Genomic DNA, 9,801 nt, shown 5'->3' on the forward strand with positions numbered 1-9,801 from the left:
TTAACACTATGTACAAAGGGGGGGGGGAGCCGCGGCTCCCACGGCTCCCCCCCTGAATACGTCCCTGGTGTGAAACAAAGACAATATTTTGCAAGATCAAAGTTGTTACAGCTTGATACTAGTAGACCGAATTAGCGACTCCAGCTATTACTGGTCATTTGACATATAGTGGGTACGAAATATAAACATACACATCGTAAACCACAGTGCGCTCATTGAACACAGCATATTGAGAGAGTTATGATGTTTTTTAGACAGCGACCCAAAGTAAAGTAAGGCAGTAGGCCTATGTTTCTTTTTAAATAGTGATTTATAATTACTTTGGCAATCTCTGTGCATTTTATTTAGGCTCTGGAATGCTGCTAGTGTACAGTAAGTTAGACATACAGTTAGGATAGGCCTAGGCTACACTGTGAGTGTTAAGCCTTCACCGGGCTCGGAACAGGGAGGGAGTTCTTATGCCTCAACTCTATATCTCTGTAGTCGAGTACTATAGGTAATAAAGTAGAAAATAACCCTTAAAGGTACTGATTGCTCAACCAAATTTGTGAAACAGGCTGGTGATAATAGACCTGGTTGGTACATAATAATAATGTCATATGATGATCATTATCCTCAGCAGTAACTACAAACATCCTATGATTTAATTTTGGATTTAAAATAAACTGTAAAATAATACTTTTGCAAGGAATGGGGAGATTTTTTTTTTTCATGCTGCTATAGCATTTTGCCCTGAATAATATTCTTGGCTTAGACCTAAAAAGTACCTCAGCCAGCGACGACTCACAGGAGCAATATGCACGTCGTGAAGGTACCGTACCTTTCCTTGAAAAAATTCCAGGCTTTCCATTGGAGCCTTACCAAACCAAACAGATAAGTATTTGAAAATTTAATTTTGGAACACTTCTAAGTGATTTACCAAATTATAACTTGCATTCCAACCAACATTTGCAACATCTGTGACTTGACTAATATCAAAAACAACGCAAAGCCATATTTAATGCACTGTTGTCTCGCAATCACGATATATGTGAACAAACCCTAATATCCACAATAAATCACTTGACCCGAGCCGCCGATTCGGTCTATTGTTAAAAGTCAGTGTGAAAAGGGTATTGGAAATGCTTACTCTAATCATGTTGATAATCAGACTACCACAAAAATGACTGTGCTGAAACTGCATTTCGATTCCATCCTGATTGTGCATGATAAACCAGATAAAAACAGTTATGATTCCTTATACCATAAAAGCTCATCTGTGATTGTAGTCAAATAAAACAAAGTTTACTTTCGTTCTCAACAATCAGAATATATTGTTGCTTTTGAAAACAAAAGTTTTACCTTTGGCCAATATTGGTCCCTATATTAGCCTAATAATAATTGTCGACTTACATAGCGCATGATGTAAAATACCTCTGCGCTTTACAGCAGGGAGTGGGATAAATTATTGAAAGTTTCACTAATAAATAAATAAGTGAATATCAACTATAAATATATCATATCACTGGACGGGTGGATGCATCTGCCGCCAACGTTCCTGATCCATTTTTGAAGAAGTTAATTAATATCCAAAGGTAAAGTCATACAAGAGTCCTAAATATGGAGTTGAGAATTGGGTTCTTTTCAACAGTATTATTAAGCATTGGTTTAAAAGCCTCTAGGATGACTTGTTCAAATTGGGCATTATTTGTGTTGCTGCTAAAAATTACCCAACATAGAACAGTCCTTTGGTAGGAAGAATGTTTATTTTTTGTTGGCCCTGTTTCTACTTAGACAAAGAACCATTCTTTATAAGAACTGTTCTCAAGAATGGTTGCTTCTAGTCAGGAGAAACACCCTGAGTAACAATGCCATCTTGTAGATCAATAAACGTAAACTAAATTTGTAATAATTCACAGAGCCTTGAACTATATTAAGGCCATATTGATGTTAATACATTTTTGTTTAGCTGTCACTATATCAGTTCTGTTTTTAAAACTATTTTAAAGCTGCACAGATAAACAGTGGGTTTTTAAAAATATAAATTCGAATGGATAGCAACCATCCTCTGTATTTATAGTTACGTCAATTTGTGTCCATTCATTTGTCGTCTAATAGTTTGGATAGTTTCACCTATATGCATGTAATGGCATAACTAGCAATAGATGAGGAACATAAAAAATCCATTGATGCTATATGTTTAATGATGCAATATAACTGCTAGCGAAAGCTTGTGCTGAATAAAGAATTAACTTAAAGTTAGTCTCAGTAGTGTGCTTCCTATTTATACCTGTTGTTATTATTACACAACTGTATAACCCCTTTCATCATTAAGGTAATGTGGAAAATTTTCGGATTATTTTTACAGGTGTCTGGCATCAGTTTGATGGTGCTATGCAGATTAAGGAAACTGAGAACTTCAGAAAGCCAAAAACTGAGAGTAAATCCTTCCAAGGAAGGCTTTGGAACAGCCTTAAGAATGTGCTGCATTTGGGCTCAGACGTACAGACTAAACTTTTACAAGATCAGATGTACGCAATGCTTTCATATCTGCCAGAGTGGGAAGGGTTTGTATGCAACCAGAAGGGTCAGATGATAGGCATGGAAACTGCTCTGGAAGCGATAAACAGATTATGTAATGTTGCAAAGTGTATGGCCAATATGTTTGTAATTTCAGATTGGTATACAAGTGGTTCTTTTGCTGACAGGTGGAAGCCAGGAGAATTTTCTGTGGAAAAGGTATTTCCATATTTTATAATGTTTATCAGTGATTTAAAAAAAAAAGTTATAAAAGTACTGTACTACAGTATATGAGGTATGTTAGCGTGTACTGTGTATTTTATTTTCCTAATTTTTTAAAATGTAAAATTATTCTTCATAAATGATTATCACATGAGGCTCAATTTTTACTTATAAAAATTCAATTTTTCCCCGAAATTGCAGGTGTTACAAAAATACTTTAATGGTAAACTCAAAGAAATTGGAAGAGATGAGAAAAATCTTAGCCAAACAATGTTATCTCAAAGACTGGTTTCAGGACTGGCAATAGCCTTGGTTGATAAACGTTTTCCATTTCTTGAAAATGAAACAAGACGATTACTTCTTCAGTCGCTAGTTCTTCCATCTGATTTGCAGAAACAGCAATATGAGAAACTGATAGACGATATTAAAAACACATTCCCTGGTCAACATCTGAGGTATTTTTAATAGTTTATGTTTTTTTATAGATTATTTTAAAACATATTTTAAATTTATTCACTGTCCAATTATCATTATTCATAGTTTAATGCCAGTTTGTATTCTTTGTTTTACTTGTCAAGTTTTATGTGACAAATATCTGAGGAAATCAGAGATTGTCCCATTAAACTTTAATTGTGTAGTTGTGTGGACATTCATATTCTGCAATCTGCACCATCTCATTCTAAGTCTTTAAGAGCCTACTTTTCAAATTCTCTTCACCTAATTCTCTAATTCTCTTCTAAACTTCCATAATCTTCTAGTACCTACTATACTTTTCAGTTCCACAAATGACCTTTACATACATATCATAGGAGTGATGTTTTGCTCTACCTGATGTTTTGTCATACCAAATACTCAGTATATTCCAAAATACTAGCAAAAAAAAAAAAATTTGCAGTGATTCAGGTGGGAATCACACCCACTACCTCGAGCCTGGCAACATAACCAAATTAGTGAGCTTGCTAGTGACTTGTGTCATTCTTTCTGTCTCTTAAACATATCTTTTTTTGTATAGCCAAATAGAGGGTGCTATTACAGTTCTTGTGTAAAAAAGATTTGAGCTCAATTGGATGTCTGGACTGCCTGAAAAGCGCTATTTGAAATCACCCACTCACTCATTTGGTGAAAAACTTTCATTCGCCTGATAGCTGTATTTATATCTTGGTATCTTTAAACATCAAATAGAAATGTCATCGCAGTGAACAAAAATAAAATTATGTAACTTAATTTTGACATTAATTTCCAAACATGATAATTACAGAGGATTTGAGTTAAATTTGTGAAAAAGCATCCATAATTAACTATTAATTTTTATATGTTACAATACTGTAATTCTCAAGCACAAGACTAATAAATTGAAGCTACCTGTTTAAAATAGAAAATTACGATCGCAAAATAGGGATTCGTCTTATAATCGCGCCATACAAGTTTTAGATTTTTTAAATGTGGGATAACTGTAAAAACATATGGTGCTCAAAGTGTTAAAGACAGTGTCTATTTGGACCATGCCCAATCATTTTTAAACATACTGTGGTTTTTATTTCTTGTGTGTTTCAATATCATTTGTAGGAGCATAGCTGAGGCACTTGAAAATATTTGCAACAGAGCCATGAATCCAAGAAAGGTGGATCTAACTTTTATCTTGGTACTTCCTCTACTTCATTTTGTTCGTCAAGAATCAAAGCCGATGGAATGGCCAAAAGCTCTTAACCAGTATAGCATTAATGATTATCGTTGGTGGGGTCATGACAACCTAGATGTCAAAGCTGTACAAGGCAAACGTATTCATCAAATGTAATTAACTTGTTTTGTTACAGGTATATAGAGTAAAATTGGCAAAATAAAATGGACAATAATCTTCTGTTTTGCTTAATATAATTGATATTTAATAACAATGTTAACTATTCATTCCATAAAATTTTCGAATATAGATATATCCAAATTCAACTAAATTTATATCTTCTTATTTTGATAGTAATCTTAATACCGAAGCAAACAAGAATGTGGTTTGGCACAGTCGGAACGGTATGGTTCCCAACCTCGAGGTCGAGGTTTCAATCCCCTCGCTGTGCATTTCGTTTGTGTCTCTGGGCAATTCAGTTTATCTGCATTGCTTCTCTCCACCCAGGAGTATAAATGGGTATCTGATAGGGTTAAATGCCAAAATGCGCTGATGTAGCTGCTGCACCTTTATGGAATACTCCCCCAGGGAGCTTGAGTTTGTGTTTCATAGGCGTTTAATCCAATGACCGGGGGTAATAATGTGAAGCGCTTCGAGGCCTTGTTGGCGTTAATTGCTATATAAGTCTAACATATTATTAAAACCAAACTACATATACTCAAGGATTAATTTGGGTTACTATGGCTTGTATCACATTTTTCTGATTTTTTATTATACTATCTTATGATTAATTATTTTACAGGGAAGACTTTTCACCAATGTTAGTAAAGATTCAGCCACTTCTCAGTGTTGATCTTCTGATGCAGCGTACATTCTTAGCAACTCTGAGATTTGAAGCACTGGACATTTTGAAGGGAATAAAATTTGATTTTCTTGTAGCATGTGCTTTTGTTGACTTTTCACTCAATCAAATGAGGTTTTTAACTTCATCTGATATCGGGGTAAGTAGATTTTTAGTGACAGTCTGAAACTTGCGTAGTAATAATAATAAATATGTCGTTCTTATATAGCGCTTCATGCTATTACAAAGCCTCTAAGCACTTCACCTTACTACACTGGTCATTGGATCAAACACATATGGAACACATTGAACACCAAATTAAACACATTCTTAAGTCAAAAATCAACTGTTAGTTTAACATTTGATTTAAATGTAGTGGAAGCACTAAACATATAGCATAACCCATATTGTAGTAAATATAAGAAACCTTTAAGACACTGATGTAAAATGCTTATTTCATATGAGAAACATGACATGTGAGAGTGAATGACACATCAGTTTTAATTTGATTTCCTAACCTTAAGGTTGGCAGTTTTTTTTCCACTTTAGCCAATTGCCTGGGTCTTTGGGCAAATTTTGTCCTAGTGACACCTGTTGCCAATTGTGTCCATTAAAAGGATCAGTTGAAAATAAAACAATTTTCAATTTTTATCAGTGTTTGAAGTTAATTATTCCTGACTTGGTTAAACATGGTAAAGAAGAAAATATCACATGTGGAGAAAGGTAAATCGTTAAGTTTTACTCAGCATATGCATTTACTAAGACACATTGTGTCACTTGGACAAGTAGACACTTTCTTATCATCTCTATATTTGTAAGAGTAAATCTGGTTGGAGTAATGATGGGATACCCGACATTGTGTCAATCTAAAGATAGAAACAGTCTTGCCTTTTTGTGAGGTTGAAGAGTCATGCAGCTGACTTTGTTTAGTAAACCTACAAAATATGATGTCAATTCTAGGCCTGTCCTAGGAAGAACCAAAATAATGTGTAATAATTAGGCCAACCTCTGCTGACTTGTGAGTAAAAATTGGTTAAAAAAGAAACTAATTCAAGCAGTAGACACAATGCTATTTTATTAAGTGGCTGACTAAATCTAATCTTTTTTTTTCTGTTATCTGATTTTATAGATGTAATGTGGAACTGCATTCTAGGCAAAGAGCTGGTGTAGTTGATGTAGTTCTACGAACAATTGAAGTATTAATGACAAACACTTACGGTGGGGAAATGCTTCAGCAGTATTTGCAGCTGTTCTCTGAAGCATTAAGGCAGTTTGAATTGCATGATGGTGGAGATAAACAATCAATCCAAAATGCTATTATTCGAAGAACACACAAAGTTTTAACCTTAACATTGGAGTATTTTCAGACATTTGATATTTTTTACTATCTTGTGGTAAGTATTTAGCATACATACAGGGGTGGATCCAGAGATATCCAAAAGGGGGGCCGAAATTCGGGCCGATCGAGACAACAATGCCCTAGGGGGTCCGGGAAATTTTTGTGTTCTAGACGCCCGAAAATAACATTTGAGGCGTTGTGGGCTATCATTATTTTTCTTTTTCTTTCTTTTTTTCTTTTTTTTTTCCATTTTTTTAGCTCCCAAAAGGGGGTCTGGGGCTGGGCTGCCCCCCCTAAATCTGCCCCTGCATACTGTATTGGTGCACACACAGTGGTGGATCCAAAATACACATTCAGAGAGGGAGCGCTAAGTAAGGACAGCGCAAGAGGGTGGGGTAACTGGTCTGTTAATTACATGCTAGTTAAACAATATGCTTCATAAATTAAAAAAAACCTGCCAGTGTAATTTTATCTTGTGAATTGGAGTGTATTCTAATTGTCTCATACTTCAGATTGGATATCAAAATTATGGTCCCATTAAAATAAAGTAGTATATTTCCTGTTTATAGTACTATAAATGGTATTGTACCTTCTCCAAGATGAATATATTATCCATCTGTTAGCAAGATTATGCAAAAACTAAGGAATGGATCATTCTAAAATTCAGTGGAGTGGTACATAATATTCTAAGAAAAAGGTGGTTTAATTTTGGGAAGACAAGGACATGCCCTCAGAAATTAATTTTTTTTCCCTTTGATATACCCTCTAGCATAAAAGACAAAAATGGAATCGCCTATAACTGGCCTGCGTATTGTTGAGTGAAGCTATGCACTCTATCTAGTGACTGCTCTAGTTTTATAAAAGTAATTGCCACTTGCATATTAATGTACTACCTTTTGGCTATTACCAGCCCTTGCTCATGAATATTTAATATAAAATCATGTTTCTGTCTGCTACTGCTTCAATCTGAGTATGCCTGTTTAAAGATTGTGTTCTTGACATTTTTATATCACATTTGTTTTAATGCAGGTTGTAAATGGGTTTTTCAACGTAACATTTACCAATGAAAAAGCAAATTATCAATGGAATTCTGGGCTGCTCGATTTTCTTGTGCGACAGATTAATAATGTAAGAATTAATCATTATTTTTTAAAGCGTCTAATAATTGATGTTATCAGTGTTTCCATAAGGATAAACTAAAACAATATAACAGAATCAGTAACACAAAGAAACACTCTTTAACATTGAACATGTTCCTCTGGGACCTTTGTTCCAATAATTTCTGTACTTTTATATTTTCAAATAAGCAAGCTTTGGAATATTTGATAAGCTATTATTGCAACAATGACTTGAGTGCCTTCCATGTGGATATCCAGAAAGCATTTTCGGATAAAGCATTTGGAGCTATAATCCAAGTCATGAAGGTAAGGAACATCTACCATGAAACATTTAAATATGTCACACATGTCTTTTGGTGCAGCATGTCCATTTTATTAATTTAAATTCTACATTATCATTATTAAAGCTTTTCATAGTGTTAATTATTGCAATAGCCCGCAGTCTGTGTGTGGGGTGTGTGTTCACAAAAAATCTGTCAGGGATAACCTAAAAATTTTTCCTGTAAAGTGAAAAATTTAATTCTACAGGCCATCAAATATTTAAGGTTCATCATTATAGGGTCCACCTACAGGTCCCTTAAGGAAAGACGTACTGAAATACGTTGGATCCTTTATCTTAAATCGCAAGGGACTGAATTAAAGACATGAGACATTGCTGGTGTATTATATTTTATTAAGTGCTCTTTTTGATTACCGTTATTGAACATTATATTATTTTAATTACTATATTGCATACAATATGTTAAAAAAATAGCCGTTACTATTATGACACATTTCTGATAATTTTATTAAGTACTCTTTTTATTTACCATTTTATCATTTCTATTATGTATTATAAAGATAGCCACCATTATTATTTTTATTATTGCTATTATGATATTTTTTTTTTTTATTACTTTGCTTGCTAAATTTGAAACCAATAAGAATAACGGAAGTTGAAAAAACATGTTAAAGGTAATGGGGAACTACCGACTGCGACATGAACAATGTGAGACCATTATGCCTTACTGATTAGTGGTTACTAAGATGAGCACCCGATATCATATAGGCATAGCCGACCATTTTTTAAAAAGTGCCCTCACAGGTTTATTTCCCATTAAGGAAATGTGCAGACAACCTGATTTTATTTCCTTGCATGTTTTTCAGCCAATGGTATTGTGACATTGCAATATTATATATATAATGCAATATTATATATAATATACATTAGATGGCTATAGTAGTTACATTAGCTGTGAGGCAATTTTCGTTACTACATTAGCTGTTGAGCGTTCTACATTAGCTGGGGTTGATTTTCTTTTTACTACATAAAGCTGTTGGGGTTTATACATTAGCAGGTGGGGGGGGGGGTTTACTACATAAGCTGTAGAGTGTGCTACATTAACGGTTGTTACTACATTAGCTGTTGTTTTCTACATTAGCAGTTGTAAAATCCTCCGCAAAGTTGGTGCTGATCAGAAGTAATGTGCAGATTTTAGAATGTTATTTATATTTCCGCAACAGACAGAGCCAACTCGAGCGGATCATTTGGCCAATTGATGGGCTTGCCATGCAAGGCCTCTGATGCTAGGCCCCCTTTTAACTAGGCTGAACTGACTCGTTCGGCCATTATTATTTTCAGTACAACAGGGCGAGGGTTTGTAATCTCATTATTTTGTTATTAGTTGGTTTTTGTTATGTTTGTAATTTATGATACTGAATAATTCTTTACTTGTACTGTAACAAAATTTAATTTGGTTTTTTTTTTTTATAAATGTGCAGAATCCTGAAAAATTCTTCAGAACGTTTTCGTACAGTGGTAACAATTCTAAGGCCAGAATAACAGCGTTATTCTCTCATTTTGTTAATCAATCATGGGATGGTAAAATAGTTACTCTTGAAATGTGCTTAACATGGCGAGCATTGTCAGGGTTCTTCAGACAATCAGGTTAGTAAATTATTTTCTAGTCATGTTTTGTATGTATGTACAATGATTTTCTTTTTGACATCTAGAGATAAATATCTCTTCAAGTGTTTAAAAAGCTTATCATATCTCACCATTTTTCTGTCATTTAGATTTATTGGTGTTTTTTGCATATTTACAAAATGTTCTGTCGTAGAATTTACGTATATGGGTCATTCCGTGCCAACTCAACAAATTTTCAGAAAATCATGGCTGGGTACC

At 34.2% G+C, this 9,801-nt stretch overlaps 2 protein-coding genes across 2 annotated transcripts in view; both read left to right on the top strand.

Moving 5' to 3' along the window:
• Nucleotides 1-4,516, top strand: part of LOC117107472 (E3 ubiquitin-protein ligase rnf213-alpha-like) — a 16,798-nt gene extending 12,282 nt beyond the window's left edge. Inside the window, exons 8-10 of the mRNA XM_033249171.1 lie at nucleotides 2,348-2,718; nucleotides 2,923-3,176; nucleotides 4,288-4,516. Of these exons, the coding sequence (XP_033105062.1) occupies nucleotides 2,348-2,718; nucleotides 2,923-3,176; nucleotides 4,288-4,516 (854 nt within the window). The remainder of the gene's footprint in view (nucleotides 1-2,347; nucleotides 2,719-2,922; nucleotides 3,177-4,287) is intronic.
• A 631-nt stretch (nucleotides 4,517-5,147) lies between these two features.
• LOC117107478 (E3 ubiquitin-protein ligase RNF213-like) overlaps nucleotides 5,148-9,801 on the top strand; it is a 57,078-nt gene continuing 52,424 nt past the window's right edge. Inside the window, exons 1-6 of the mRNA XM_033249179.1 lie at nucleotides 5,148-5,340; nucleotides 5,836-5,903; nucleotides 6,310-6,574; nucleotides 7,549-7,647; nucleotides 7,827-7,943; nucleotides 9,399-9,564. Coding sequence (XP_033105070.1) covers nucleotides 5,158-5,340; nucleotides 5,836-5,903; nucleotides 6,310-6,574; nucleotides 7,549-7,647; nucleotides 7,827-7,943; nucleotides 9,399-9,564 — 898 coding nt within the window. The 5' untranslated portion in view covers nucleotides 5,148-5,157. The remainder of the gene's footprint in view (nucleotides 5,341-5,835; nucleotides 5,904-6,309; nucleotides 6,575-7,548; nucleotides 7,648-7,826; nucleotides 7,944-9,398; nucleotides 9,565-9,801) is intronic.

This window comes from Anneissia japonica, unplaced genomic scaffold (assembly GCF_011630105.1).
Source record: "Anneissia japonica isolate Jap-2015-1 unplaced genomic scaffold, ASM1163010v1 scaffold284800_len683186_cov164, whole genome shotgun sequence".
Classification (NCBI taxonomy): Eukaryota; Metazoa; Echinodermata; class Crinoidea; order Comatulida; family Comatulidae; genus Anneissia; species Anneissia japonica.